This window comes from Asterias amurensis, chromosome 5 (genome assembly GCF_032118995.1).
Source record: "Asterias amurensis chromosome 5, ASM3211899v1".
NCBI classification, from domain to species: domain Eukaryota; kingdom Metazoa; phylum Echinodermata; class Asteroidea; order Forcipulatida; family Asteriidae; genus Asterias; species Asterias amurensis.
In genome coordinates this window covers 10288568-10304132 of record NC_092652.1, presented here as the reverse complement: position 1 = coordinate 10304132, position 15565 = coordinate 10288568, and the positions used below count along the sequence as shown (strand labels likewise).

The 15565-nt window shown below is 39.0% G+C and overlaps 1 protein-coding gene across 1 annotated transcript in view; it reads right to left on the bottom strand.

Annotated features, from left to right (window-relative positions):
* Positions 1-15565, bottom strand: part of LOC139937431 (leishmanolysin-like peptidase) — a 32600-nt gene that overhangs the window by 7943 nt on the left and 9092 nt on the right. The window contains exons 2-13 of the mRNA XM_071932572.1: positions 13361-13498; positions 9450-9535; positions 8574-8691; positions 7117-7295; positions 5996-6101; positions 5368-5462; positions 4456-4573; positions 4127-4234; positions 3219-3406; positions 2091-2223; positions 506-595; positions 91-160 (exon numbers count right to left, since the gene is read on the bottom strand). Coding sequence (XP_071788673.1) covers positions 91-160; positions 506-595; positions 2091-2223; positions 3219-3406; positions 4127-4234; positions 4456-4573; positions 5368-5462; positions 5996-6101; positions 7117-7295; positions 8574-8691; positions 9450-9535; positions 13361-13498 — 1429 coding nt within the window. The remainder of the gene's footprint in view (positions 1-90; positions 161-505; positions 596-2090; positions 2224-3218; positions 3407-4126; positions 4235-4455; positions 4574-5367; positions 5463-5995; positions 6102-7116; positions 7296-8573; positions 8692-9449; positions 9536-13360; positions 13499-15565) is intronic.

Below are 15565 nucleotides of genomic sequence, written 5' to 3'. Positions count from 1 at the left end.
CTTGCTGAACCCCATATCCACAACCCAGAACCACAGCTCGGGTTCAGTGCACCATTTGACCACATCACTCCATGCGTCCTTTGTACTTACTTGGTGTATTTGCTGAAATTTGACACGTTGTAGATTTTTTAGCACCACTTGGTTCTTTATAATTAAATTGCTGAAAAACAATTGAAAGGAATTTGATTCTTTAATGCAACATAACATTTTAACAGAAAAAAGAAATTGTGATAACAGAAATACATTGTCAAGATACAACTGGCACGTTATGGTGAATGGACCAGTGAGAACTTGGCTCTCAATCATGAATATGTACGAAGAATTTAACGCACCAGTGAAAAATGAATGTCTTAATTTCTATAAAATAAAACAAAATTGATATTTTCTCCATAGATTGTTTCAGGCTTCAAGGCACTTTTGATAATTTTTTGTTTCATTACCACAAATAACTAACAATGATATCAAGTTTGCTAGTAATTCTATACAAATATTAATATGTACCAACCTGATGAAAAGGGCAATAATCTGCTAACTCAGACGTTCCGCCATATTTCGCTAAATCTTCGCTACTAATTCCCGGCAATGAATCAAAATACTGCAAGAAAAGAATACAAATAATTAAGTTGGGAAGCAAAATACTCCCCTAGCATTGGCTTCCATCGTTGATGAAACGTGCATGTATGAAAGGCTTTTTCAGCTGAGAGATACACGCTTCCATTGTTTGACATCAAAGATGGTTGTCAATGCCGTCATGTGCAGTCCTTTGGTAAACAGAGCGTTCAGCCTCATTCATTTTGTAGGCCTTCAAAATGTTCTATTCTAGACAGATTTGAGAGCCCAAGAAACTGGATACAGCGTAAAAACATTTTCCAATTGTGACCCAGGGGTTGTTGACTTCCAACCAACTTAGGGTATTTTTGATGACATAAAATGGTCCTATTTACTGGGAGGTGTAGGGGCAATTTTTAAGATTCATGCCTCAAACGCTAAAATTACACTGGTTTAGCTGTGTTTTTTATTTGGACAGTCCCAGGGACTCCCCAGATCAAACTAAGCAGCTCTAGGATCAAAGTTCAAGAGTCAATGAACAGTTTTCCCTTTACTGCCCAAAAATGCAAGACTTCTAAGTTCTTTTCGTGTTTTAAAAATATTTAGCATTTTGCATTGTAGGCTATGGGGGACTATTTAGTGTGGTGAAACCATGAAATATATAAGATGCGCAATTTGCTAGATGTTTTTTTTTTTTAACTGTCTCTAGCTACCGGGCAACCTCGGTAGTCTAGTTGGTAAGACACTGCTCTAGAATTGCAAGGGTCCTGGGTTCGAATTCCACCCGAGTAACATGCCTGTGATATTTTTTAACAGGACTCCGGAAAGTACTGAGTATACAGTGCTCACACACATCGGTGTATGGGCATTAGTGCTGGGCGAATAGTGAAATTTTGGTATTCGGTTACCGCTGGCCAAGTATCCAAAATTAACCGGATATTCAAATAGTTTTTTTCGCCGCTAGAGGGTCCCTTCTTAAAAAAAAAAAAAAAAAAGGGGGGGGGGCTCTGTTCGTTTGTGAATGAGATCTTTTGAGCGGATTGATGTTAGTTTTAGACAGTGTCACTCGGTTCATTCATAAAAATAACCAGTTCTAATTTAAAGATGGCGATTTGCTTTTTCTTTTGATCGTGATTGACTCTACGTGAAGGAAAACTTTTGTAATCTTTGAACAAATTACGCCAGAAATGTCATTGTTTAAACTCTTAACGGAGGTGAGCAAAGTTAATACTTAACTTATGCTGCTTTATGCTGTCTTAATAAAAGTTTCATAAGGATTCAAACAAAACATTCCTATCAGTTGTCGCCCGACGTCCGTGGATATTCGGATATTAAAGAATATCCGGTTACTTGGTTGTAATTACAGGACTATCCGGTTTACAAATAGGTATTCGCGCCCATTGCAGACGTACGGTTTAGAAAAAAAAGGCATTTGCGGTTACGGATAGGAAAACCTATTCGCCATTAACTGGATATGCGAATAATTCGCCCAGGCCTAATGGGCATGTATATGAAGTCATGTGAATTATTCTCCACTGTACCTGATATTTGGGCTCCAAGTCCGTGCTGTACTGATGTAGGTTACATAGAGCTACTGACTTTCTACCCACACTGCACGTCAATGTGAATGGCTCTTCCCGTATTACATCACAAAAAGGGCTCAATTTTTCCTGACTGAAAAGAACGAAAAAGGCGAGAAAAAGCAATGACTTTTTGGGGGAATCTGTCAGTTGTCAAAAAACAAAACAAAGTGGCCAAACTTGAATGTTAAACTCATTTAATTGCTTTGTTATACCGTGTGTATATATCTACTCTGCTTTGTAGTTTTGTTCTTTGAGAACTTATTTTACTATTTATTCTATTATTGAGGAGTAGATTTCAGAATTCATGAGACTACTTAGCTATGAAAAGAACTGTTCTGCTTTAACTACTACCTGGGCGGAAGGTAGGAAATCGGTCGGGACTAATCTTTCGCTTAGTGGTCGAAGGGACTTAAGGGTTTATTAACTTCAATGCCGCAGAGTGGGCTCTTATTGATTTCAACATTTCAACCAGCTTGCTCTAGCCACCGTAGAGAACTAAGAAGTCTCCCAAATTCTGAAATCTACTCAACAGCAGTAGAATAAATAGCAAGACGAGTTCACAAAGAACAAATCCACACAGCGAAAGTAGATAGATACACAACCTGAATATACATTGATACCTAACCTTAATGCCTCAAAACCCATATCCTTTTTACATTTCAAACTTTTAAAATTTGTAAACCTCACTTTGGTTCAACTATGCCAAGTTTTTTAGTTTAATTTTTGTAATGAGATATCACCCAAACTCATAAGACCGAATAGCTACTTCAAGGTGAAGGCTACACTTAATTGATTTGGGCAACCGACCCAAATCAACTGTCACCAGGGACTCGTTGCCACCTACTCCTAACGCTGAAACAGGGTTATTCCCTTTTACAGTCCATAAGGATGTAGGCACTAGAAGCCTGGTTGCTAGAGCAGAATACACTACCTTCCCAACTTTTCCACAAGTTGCATTCATTTGGTTCAAACTGTAATTATTTTAAGTCCTAATTTATGCATAACAGATACATTTAGTTCAATAAGTTACAATTCATAGGAAATCTAAAACGTTCTCGACAAGACACAAGACACAACTCCACTTACGATTCGCGTTGTTTATCCATCCAATATTTACAGCTTTTTCTAACAAAATCACATCCAAGTCCTTTGCCCCAGTCCAGAGGGTCAGCCATGTCATAGTTGGGTTGGTACCATCCCGTGTCCTCCAAGACGGCTAGAGTCAGACGAGAGAAGACGCGCTCATGGGTGTGTGTCCCGGTCATAGCTTCATTCTGTCAAACAAACATAGTACCTTTTTTTCAAAACTAAGATATTGACAAAATAGAGAGACCCCCAACATAAGGCTAGATAAATCATTTGGTAGAGCACAGGCACACAACGCAACACTGAACGCCAAGGCAAGTTTATGACTTTTCTACCGCCATGATTACACACAGCGCATCCACGCCCAACACAGAACGGATCAACCGCAGGACTAATTGTAATATCCCATATATTTTGATATTTTGGAGCTACACTTCCAGTGGTTATGACCGAGCAAGGCATGCTGGGAAAACATGGCGCGCCGAGATTGATCACCCCTGGGAATGAGGTTGGAGTTTTCCTCCCACATCTAAAACGGACTATTTCTTCATCTTCTCTACACAGGTACATGTATCTAATTGGGAGTTATGGCACTAGTCACTCTTTTAAGAGTCCCTTGGTTTCATTAACAGAAAGATTTACCAATACTAAACCTATAGAAAGGTTTGCGGTAACACCATGTCATGAATATCTCTAATGAGTTGGGGTGGTTCTAAAAAGAACCAGTGGTTTCAACTTGACGTTTCGATCAGTATGCTCTGATAGTCTTCTGGAGAAAGCTGACGGTTCTTTTCAGAACCACCCAAACTCATTAGATAAAGATAGTCATTACATGGGGTTACCGCAAACCTTTCTATATCGTATTTCCACCATGCAAAGTTTCAAATCCTACTAATACTAAACCTTACCTCCAGAAGTCTTTTTTCAAAATGAGTTAATTTTGTTCCGTAACCTCCGTTGTTCTCTACTTCCATTCCAACCATGACTGGGCAGTCAAAATGCGCTCTAGCCTCCCTCTGTAAAAATTTTTAAAAATTCATTTTAGCTTCCCTGCTACTTTATAAGATCATCATTGAAACCACTCAAGGGTTAGATTACATCAAGGCTCAAATTAAGGGCAAAAATCAACTAGACACTGGAGTTTTGTAGCTCATAACATCTTAAATGGTGTCCAGTGTCTTTAACAGATATATGCAATTGAGTTAAATACATAGAACTCTGTACGTAATCCACCTACCCTAACATTAGGCGTAACCATTGTGTGTATCGTATGTGTTATCTGGCCTCCTCGTACATCCCAGTCCGTCCGTTTAAGCTCTTTAATCACCCTATCACTCCATTGGTACAGTCCAAGGCTGTTAAGAAACACAAACAAACAACATAGACTCTTTAATAGATGTTAAATTTGCATCGGGGATAAAGATGCAAATGTAACATCGGGGATAAAGATGCAAATTTAACATCTATTAAACCGTCTGCAGTACCCGCAGCTAAAACATAGGATTCGAACTGCCTCTAGCTACCGGGCAATCTCGGTGGTCTAGTTGGTATGACACTGCTCTAGAATTGCAAAGGTCGTGGGTTTGAATCCCACCCGAGTAAAATGCCTGTGATTTTTTTTTCACAGGACTCGGGAAAGTACTGAGTATACAGTGCTACATACATCGGTGTATATGGGTACAAACCAAAAATTAACATAGACTCTCCCAGTCATTCAGTGGCAAATAAACAACCAATTCAAAGGGACCTGTTGCCTTGTGTTGGTCGAGTTGGTCTATGAAAAGCGTTTGCAAATGTTTGTTATGAAATCAATATGGTTAGAAAGTTGTTTTAAAAGTGGAATATAATGATCCATACAAATATGCCTCAAAATTGCGTGGTTTTCCTTTTACTTTGCGAACTTACACGGTCGGCCATTTTATGGAGTCAAAAACTTGACTTCACAAAAAGGCGTGCCGTGTTAGTTTACTACTAAGGAAAACCATGCAATTTCGAGGCATATTTGTGTGGAACATTATATTCTACTTTTAAAACGTCTTTCTAACCACACTGATTTCATAACAAACAGTTTCAAATGATTTTCATACCCCAAAAAGAAAAGTTGGCGTGTCATAAGATGTGTTTTCAATGCGATTTTGTAATAAATTACCTTTCACTAAACGGTGGTAGACCTGATGGGTCCCTAGGCGTAAAAGGCAGACCATCACTATCATGATAAAAGGCATATAAGGCGGCAGTAAAACCCTGAGGGAAAGAAAAAAAATGAAAGTAAGACACTACACAATACCTGTTATTATTATTATTATCATTATTAATTTGTAGTCAACAGCAGGACGCTGACCATATCTTCATTTTCAAGATGCAGCAAGATAAACAGAAGCAGCTTAAGCGTGCTCAAATCCTGCAACTTTGTTTACGGCTATTGGCCTTTTCAGCAACTTTTAGAAACTTTTGAGATTGTTCCTTAAAGACAGTGGACACTATTGGTAATTGTCAAAGGCCAGTCTTCTCATTTGGTGTATCTCAACATATGCATAAAATAACAAACCTGTGAACATTTGAGCTCAACCGGTTGTCAAAGTTGCGAAATAATAATGAAAGAAAAAACACCTTGTCACACAAAGTTGTGTGCTTTTAGATGCTTGATTTCGAGACCTCAAGTTCTAAATCTGAGGTCTCGAAATCTTTCTTTAAAACTACTCCATTAAGCAGCTCTATGAAATTGGGCCCTGGAGTCTAGTGGACAGACTTGATGTAACATATTGATGAATACCTACCAATGAGTGAATAATCTCATGCTGTACGGTGGTGAGTTGCATGGTGCGGTGGGATGGATCGGTGCTCAGAGCGCTCGGACACAGGTTTATGTAGCCAGCAATCGGCCTGCATGGAAAATAACAAATAAAGACAAAGCTACAATCTCATTCATATTATTATACATCCAGGCAGCCAAGCCACTCATCAGTCTTGTCTGTTTACACAGTCACAATATCCGTATTTGTGTGCTTTACTTTACACTACAATTCAACTCTTGCTCTAAGAGACTTACACTGGCTACCCGTTCACTCTCGCATTTCATTCAAAATATTGCTTATGAATGTTTAAATAATTTTGCGCCTCCTTATTTGATAGAGCTGCTAACATTGTACACACCTACAAGAAATCTTTTGTTCTATTAAGAAGAAGAAAAAATTTTGTTAGGCCTATTCCACCATTTTTGACCAAGTCATATGGTCACACTGCCTCAAGTCACACTGCCTCAACCTTAAAGGCAGTGGACACTATTGGCAATTACTCAAAATAATTATCAGCATAAAACCTCATTTGGTAACGAGTAATGGGGAGAGGTTGATAGTATGAAACATTGTGAGAAACGGCTCCCTCTGAAGTGACGTAGTTTTCGAGAAAGGAGTAATTTTCCAACAATTTGATTTCGAGACCTCAAGTTTAGAATTTGAGGTCTCGAAATCAAGCATCTGAATGCATACAACTTTGTGTGACAAGGGTGTTCTTTCTTTCATAGTTATCTCGCAACTCCGACGACCAATCAAGCTCAAATTTTTACAGGTTTGTTATTTTATGCATATGTTGAGACACACCAAGTGAGAAGACTGGTCTTTGACATTTACCAATTGTGTCCACTGTCTTTAAGGAACAATCTCCCGGAACATTTAAAAAAATGTTGACTCCATTGTTGACTTTAAAATTGCTCTACAGACGCACATTTTTTTCATGCATTTTGTTTGATACCTAGTACATCCTGTATCTTGTATTTATATTCTGTTGTCTTTTTTCTCTACGGCACATAGGGACATAGGGATTTAATCACTATGTGTTATGCGCTTGGAAAATTGGTTAGTTATTATTACAATTATTTATGACATTTCAAATTACAAACCTATCCAGGGTGGCCTCCAGTTGACAGAAAGACGCATGCGCCGTTGTGTCCTCAATCTGACAATCAGAGGTCATCTCCGCGGTAACGTAGAGAATGAAATCCGTGTCAGCCACCCCTGGACCCGTCTCCCCGCCGCTTTGTTTACACTGGCTCTGGGTCTCATCACACGTGTAGCACGCCTAGTAGGGATAATGAAAAATGGATATAAAGCAATTAATAACGGTGAAATTAACAATCATGAGGTAACACACAACACACTGGTTTCATTATATTCAGAGTAACACTAGTATATAATAATATGCAGTTCTTGTTCTTATTATTATTATTTATTATAATAATATGCAGTTCTTATTATTATTATTATTATTTATTATTTGTTCTGCATAAAAAAAACATACAAAATAAAAACATAATCAAAACACACAAAAACAGGGACATATGCCTGGAATTTAGAAAAAAAAAAAAAAAAACAAAAACAAAAAACCTGTAACCCGAAGGCCATCAATTCCAATATCCCTGGTCATATATTAAAAATCTATAATTGTTTACAATAAATCTATGTAGACATTAAGAACATTAGACAACAGCAGAAAAAAAGCAATGACGCAGAATGAGTAAAGATGCAAAATATCCCCCCCCCCACCTCCGACCAGGCAAATACGAAACAAAACCAGCAAAAATTTAACAAAAAACAAACGTGTAAAAAAAAAATTAAAAAATTAAGGGTGTCACAAAGGACTCATTATTGTTTTACAAAGTATGCAGAGATTTGTTCGAGTTATAAGAAACCCAGCCATTAACTGATTGAAATTTTTAGTGAAAAACGAAATCCTAACACATGTATCAGTCAACTAAACTTGAAACTTATGTTGACAATTTTATGGGTGGTGTCAGGTAATAGTAATATTAATAGTAATAAACAAATTCTTATTTAGGGCATTTCACAATAACCGTCTCAATGCGCTTTACCTTAGTGCTTTGGTCATTGGGCCAATAACATCCCTTTAACCTTTCTCAGCTCCCTGGGAAGTACACAACCTGTTATGGGCAACTGCAGTGCTCCAAAGGCTTTTTCATGCACAATATCAACCTCTACCCTCGCAGGTACCCATCCCTGCATCAACCTCTGTCTGCCCTGGTACGTTCGAATAGCTTTGGCGGGGCTCACCCGGGTCAGCCCCCAGTTGGGGGTGACCTGAGGAGCATGCCGTCACCACGAGAGGACGAATGTGATTGTCCGATTAGCTCTTGTCAGGGGCTCACCCGAGAGAGCACCGCGGGGTCGACCCAGGGAAGCTAAACAAACGCACCCAGTATCTTGCTCAAGGGCATAAGTGCCACGACCAGGATTCGAACCCACACTCCGATGACTTCAACCACCAGAACTTGAATTCGATGCTCTTAACCCCTCGACCGTGACACCCTATAAGGTAGATTTCTAGGGTTTCTGTACTCACATGAAGATGTTTGTTAGGTATCGTGACAGGCCCACATCGTGTGACATTCCCACAAGCACCAAGGCAGTACTCGTGGGTATCATTAGGCAAAGTGTAGTAATGCGAGTAGGCACATGCTCTGAAAAGAAACAAATGACGACAAGATAAAACAACAGCGCCCTCAAGGACCAACATATCAAATACAAATCTGCCTCATTACAATCAATAGTAATGCTAAAACAGAGTTCTTACACTGTACACATGTATATATGGATAGTACTTTATCACAAGTGGTGCCGATTTCTCAAAGCATTAAAAAATCATCGTAAGACAAATTGTCAGTATCACCATAGTAATTTGCATTGTGACATCACACTTTACTTAGCAACTACCATTGGTTCGCAGTTTAGATCAATCTTGACGCTTTGAGAAAACAGCCCCTGGAGCCAATTTCACGGCCCTGCTTAACGGTAGGCAGATTTTTGTGCCAATTATGGCAGAACAGTTTGCTGAAAAGCGTAATCGTATTTCTTGGCTTGCACATTCACAATGGCTTTGATTTTATTATGTAATTTTGCTGTATTTTGCTTACTCTTTTTAGCTTAATGTTTATAATATGTAATATACTGTACAGCGTTTTGAGATTTTTGTTTATGTAAGACGCTATATTAAAAATAAATTATTATTATTATTATTATTATTATTATTGTTTATGTGGTTCAATTTCATACAGTAGGCACCAGAAGGTTAGCATACAAGTACCTTTTCGTGTTCTTCCGGTTAGCAGCACTGTGAAATGTAAACTGGCGCAGTAAGCACCAAATTGGCTACGAAACTGCTCTATGGAAGGGCCCTGAGCGAATCTGTATGCACCGATGGGGGACATAAATCACTTACCTATTTAGCCTAACAGGGCCTGTAGCTGATGACCAAACATTAAGCATACGAGATAAAAGTAAGACGGCAGCGGGCAACAGGTCATTCTGAAGGAAAACATGAAAGAAGAAAAAAGGATTTGGGTGATTTTCGTTTAAAAGGAACCCATTGCCTTGGATCGGTCGAGTTGGTCTTTGAAAAGCGTTTGTAACCGTTTGTTATAAAATGCATATATGAGTAGAGAGATGTTGTAAAAAAAGAATGCAATGATCCACACAAACAAGCCTCGAAATTGCACGGTTGTCCTTTTACATTGTGGACAAACACAGTCGGCCATTTATGTGAGTCAAATGTTTTACTCCCATAAATGGCTGACCGTGTTAGTTAATTGTGTTTTACTTTTAACAAACGGTTACAATGCTTTTTATAGACCAACAGGATGTGTGCTTTCAAATGCCATGCATTTTAGCCCCGAGGTCTTGCCTAGATATAAACACCCCTTCCATTTCACAATTTTTAGTCAGAACCTTTCCCTTTAAGAGATCACTTTAAAATAGCTGCAGGTGAACCTAGAAGCGATGCCCAATTGAAACTCAAATGCTTTTGACACAAATAAATAATTCACTGGTGTTCTCTAAAAGTGGACGTCTGAGTCGAAACGGTTCAATTCAAGAAACAGCAGGCCTTGACTTAACCCACTGCATCCTCAGCAAATGCCGTGGTGCCCTGTGCTTTTACTGTGGAGCCTTTTGAAAAGTTCCAACACGTTTTCCTCAGATGTGACCTTTACCACCGAGAAAATTGCTGTGTCCCTTCAAGAACAAAATTCAAGGCCTGAATCAGCCCTTATTAAAGGCGGTGGACACTTTTGGGAATAATTGTCACAGACCAGTCTTCTCATTTGGTGTATTTCAACATAGTTATGCATAAAATAACAAACCTGTGAAATTGGAGCTCAATTGGTCGTTGAGGTTGCGAGAGAATAATGGAAGAAAAATTACCCTTGTTGCACAAGTTGTGTGCTTTCAGATGCTTATTTTCGGGAACTCAAAATCTTAATTTGAGGACTCAAATCAAATTCAAAAATTTCAGTGAGAAATTACTTCTTTCTCAAAAACTACGTTACTTCAGCATTCAGGGGGAGCTGTTTCTCAATTTTGTTTTATTATCAACAGCTCCCCATTTATACTCATTACCAAGTAAGGTTTTATGCCAATAACTATTTTGAGTAATTATCAATAGTGGCCAGTGCCTTTGACACAAACTACCCGGTTCTATTTACTTTAGTTGTTTCTTCCGACCATAATTCTGAGATAAGCCTACCCCCCCCCCCTTAAAGACAGAAAGATTTACAAAACAAATAACTAAATAAAAACATTCTTCAATTCTTCATTCTTCTTTTTTACTATTTGCCTTTTTATGTATGAACAGCAACTTATAGGACTATTGTGTAGGTTTTCTATTTTGTTCGTGTAGTTTTGGTAGTTTTTGTTTTTAGTTGGGTTTTTCATATCACGTGATTAAAAAATTCAACAACTTGTACATTGAGACTAACAATGTAGGCTGAATGTGCGTCAACGGAATCATTGACTAACGAGTAAAGAACGGCTATCCAAAGAATTCAAAGCAAGGAGAGTCACCTTTTGAACTTTACCATCGAGTCACCATGGCAACAGTATTTGCTTTTCAGTTTCTAGCGGCATCCTACATTCTATTAAGAAGCTCTGGATAGTTTGCCAACATCCAAATGGCCGGCATCCTTCACTCACTCTTGAGTAATCAATGCACGCTTTAATTTACTGAGCACTCCCAATGTTACTCGGTCTGAACATGGAGGAAAGAATAGAAGGAGCTCGAACAAAGGGACTTCAAAAGTCGAACCCGCGGTACCGCGGTCGTTTAACAATACCTCGTAATCAGCGACATACCTTATACAGACAATGGGCGACCTGGCGTATGTGAGTTTGCGCGTGCGCACTTGGTTCTTCACTCAACCATGGTGTCGTATGTCGTATGGATATAAAACAGAAAAACAACTTTTTTGAGACCTGAAAAAAATTGTGTACACTTGTGCTCACCAAATCGAAAAACACAATTGAATACCAACAACCCTCGTGTGCTAATACCCAAATTTTGAACCACCACTAGTGACCGGAAAGTCACAAGAAATGTAAAAATATGCCATGATGTTTCCGTGAAACACCACAAACGGTAAATGAAAACGTGTATATTCACAATTCTTGTCTCCAATGATTCAACTTTACACGCAGGCAAGAGCGCAGACTGGCGGTACCACACGTTCTGTACAAAGAGATTTAATCCTACTCGTTAATCGGCCGTCCAGCTGGAGGTCCCCATTCTTTTTCCACTGGCCAGACAGGGGCATTGTCAGAGTATTCTTTTGTTACTCTGCGGTTTTGCTGGTCGTTCGAGCTCCTTCTCTTCCTTCCTCCATGGTCTGAACGACCAAAGAATGCCTTCAACTCAAATCAATAGTAGCATTGCAAGAAAAATCATTTTGTGTTTGTGCTATTTTATTACCATTGACTCACAGAACACCCCACCCCACACCCATTCAAACCGGCGCCCTTTATTTGACCAGGAACGTTAATGAACCCATAAGTATCTGTTACATTCTTAATATACTTTCATGATGGTGAAAACAGATGGCAAGACATAACTGTCACTTTTGCATGTCCCAAGGGACTCCGTCCCTCCCAGTCTTACCAGCTTGATGCGCAAGTAATGACATTTAAAGGGAGCACAACTGAGCTTTGGGTTACCATGGTAACTCCACATCTTTCCCCAGCAATGCGTTGATTTAATCTGAGAGTCGAAAGTTGCTTGAAATCTAGTGTGACCATGTTGATTGTTCAGAACAGTTATACTTGTTTCATGACAACAATTTGTGGCCATTCGAGGGTTTATAATCCTCTTGAGTAGAAAGTACAACATTTTATAGCCGGATTATGTCCACTGGAATTACATTATAAGTACATGTAAGTGGAGAAAAATCAAGTAATGTGAAAAAATGAATTCCTAAAGGCTAGGTCCCACTGCAGCGATTATGAGAACGATAACGATAATGACGCAAAGATAATGCATTCCATTGGTTGAATGAGCATGTTCGTGTTCTTCGTGGAGCAATTCAAACAATAGAATGCTTTCTCTTTGCGTCATGATCGTTATTGTTTTCGATATCGCTGCAGTGTAACTCGGCCTTTAGAGGACGGCATCAACCTTAAAGGGAGGTTGTGCTTTTTTAAATTTTCCCCTAAAGGTTTATGTATCCATTTTAAGGTAAGGTAAGGTTTATATAGGGAACGATTTCATCCAGCAACTTTTAGTCAGAAGCTTATTTTGTGCACACTAAGTGCTAACATTGAGTAGAAGCTGATGATTTTTGAGTGGCAATTGATACATTTTGTGAAACATTTTGCTTGGCTATAAAAGGGAAATCGTGTACAGGTTTTGTACATCGTTCTGAAGAGGCATGGCAATTTTCTCCTGGTAAGGGGCTTGCTTTGAGGCAAATGTAATCTTGTATTTGAAATTTGCAAAGGGCAGGGCAGCAAAAGCACAGGGCACCAGGGCAATTGCTGTGTGTGCCATGGACTTGTTGAGGCCACTGAAGTTCATAGATTGTTTTGGTCAGTGTGTGCTGATAGACAACATAAAAAAATAAAAAATAAAACATCAACACTTTTGGATGCACAGTAAACACCCACATAACAAATGATCATTTCAGACTGGACTCGAAGTCTTTCCTTTATGGTATCATAACTCATGGGGCCATTTACAAAATACCAAAACGCTTAGAAAAGTTGCAAATTGTTTCAATTCAGTGTACTTCGGCCAATCTTGCAACTTTGTGTCCCAGAATGCCCCCTGAAAGTTTTTACATATCCTGGGGAGAACCTAACGGACATTACCTTGACTAGAAAAGAGGTAGCTGCAGGTAGCTTATCAACATCATCTTCATATTCCACATGGATGCGTAGGGGATGAGACGCACTTCTTTTTCTTAATCGGCCTGTTGGTGTTTGGTCCAAATGAACGCCATACTTTATCTGCAAATGTCAGACAATATTTCAGGAGTCAATTAATTCAAGGGATGTATTTGGGGTAATATTGTCGGGGCTTTATGTATAAAAAGAAATTCTAAATTGGATTTAAAAATAAGAAAAAAATACTGGAGCAGGACTTAAACCAATGACACCTGGTTTATTTTCCAACTGAGCTTTTCAAACTGATTTTTTTCAGCCCTATATTGGTGATATTCCTGTCAATAACTTTGTTCGGGGCCAGTGCCAGCCAGAACCATATAATCGGTAACTGTCATGTTTTTGTAGCCAGGGATCACACCCAAGTTTATGATACAACCTGGGAAGCAGAAGCCAGGCAATCACCTAAAAGGGATGGGATTTTTGTTATTTTAATATCAAGAAATACAACACAGGGGAGAATGACGGGGCGAGTTTTAAAAACTTAACTAGTCAGTTTTCCCTTATGGTTTACAGGCATGCATGCTTCGTTTTTGAAAGAGCAAGGGCACCAAGGCCTACGTGTATTCTCAAAGGGTGGAGTGGTGATTTAATGCTAAAAACCCCAAATTCACCTTCTTCATCTGCTACACTGCCCTTCTCGGGCAAAACAGCCAAACTCGAAATTATTTGATGTTTTCTCAGTAAATTGTGGGTGATTTTCCCTTTCCAAAATTTCAAAGGCATGCTATGTCTGGATGTGAATATAGACGATGTGACCTCTGACGTCATACGAAAACCATAACATGATTGGCGCGCATACTGCCAGGCAAAACCTTTGTGTTTTGGCAGCCTGCTAGAAAGTGTATGCAGTCTTACCATATGCATCTTTTGGCCATTTGCTCGGCTAAACATGACGTATATATATATGTATATATGACGTATACATTGTATAGTGTTTTGTCAACAGAGAGCGGTTTGAATGTAAACATAGGTCACATCCTCTATATAATGTTCCATCTTGGCATATTTTCCTATTTTTACACTTTCATCGCGGTTAGTTGCAAAACCGAACACCTCTGTACTTGCTTTTTCTCAAAATGCGGTTTGAATGTAAACATAGGTCACATCCTCTATATAATGTTCCATCTTGGCATATTTTCCTATTTTTACACTTTCATCCCGGTTAGTTGCAAAACCGAACACCTCTGTACTTGCTTTTTCTCAAAATGTCATTTTTCTAGCAAGGCTGTTTTGCCATTAAGGGCCGCACACTGCTTGACTTCACAACCTTTCATGGCAATTTGGAAATTCTGTCGAACGTCATTCTGCTTGAATGAACCTTGCGAAATCTAATTAGTTTGCCTTCTCCTGGATGCACAGTAAACACCCACAGAACAAATTATCATTACAGACTGGACCCAAAGTCTTTCCTTTATGGTATCATAACTCATGGGGCCATTTACAAAATACCAAAAGGCTTAGAAAAGTTGCAAATAGCAGGGCCTTATTGCTCTGCTCTTTATCAAAGCCTTGAAATTGGGCACAGGTTACCAGCCAAAAGAGCAGTGTTATTGACTGGTTCCACGCAAATGTATTTGCTCAGCATGCTTAGCACATTACTGTTTAAAAAGCAATATTCAATAATAGCCAGATAAAAGCATCAAATTCTGAAAAAGTATTGCACCGGCAGTTTTATTTTTTAATTAGTTTTCAATTACTGAGTCTGAAAACTCACAGATAAAAGTTAATTCCATTTTAAGGCAATAAAAGTGTAGCGACAAGTTCTTTCGAGACTGTTTACACGCTGGGTCGTTGCCGTTTGATAAAGGCCTCAGCCGAAGGCGAGGGCCTTTATCACTTGGCAACGACCCTGCAAGGTTTTAAACGCCCGTTCAAGGACACGTCACTGCTCTTTCATTCCCGTTCTTAAATGCTGTTTTGGTTAAAAGTAATAAAGTAAGAAACTCTGTAAAACGTATCCGTTTCCGACATGATTGAGCTCTGTATGTACATGTACGACGCCCGTGTGTTGCATTGTTTTGACTGAAAAACCTATTTCCGACAGTTTCTGGTTCCGTTCATGCGCGTATAGTCTTGGTGCAACAAGTTCTTGTTTTCCTTTCACACAGAGTGCGTCCGCTCGCCCATAAC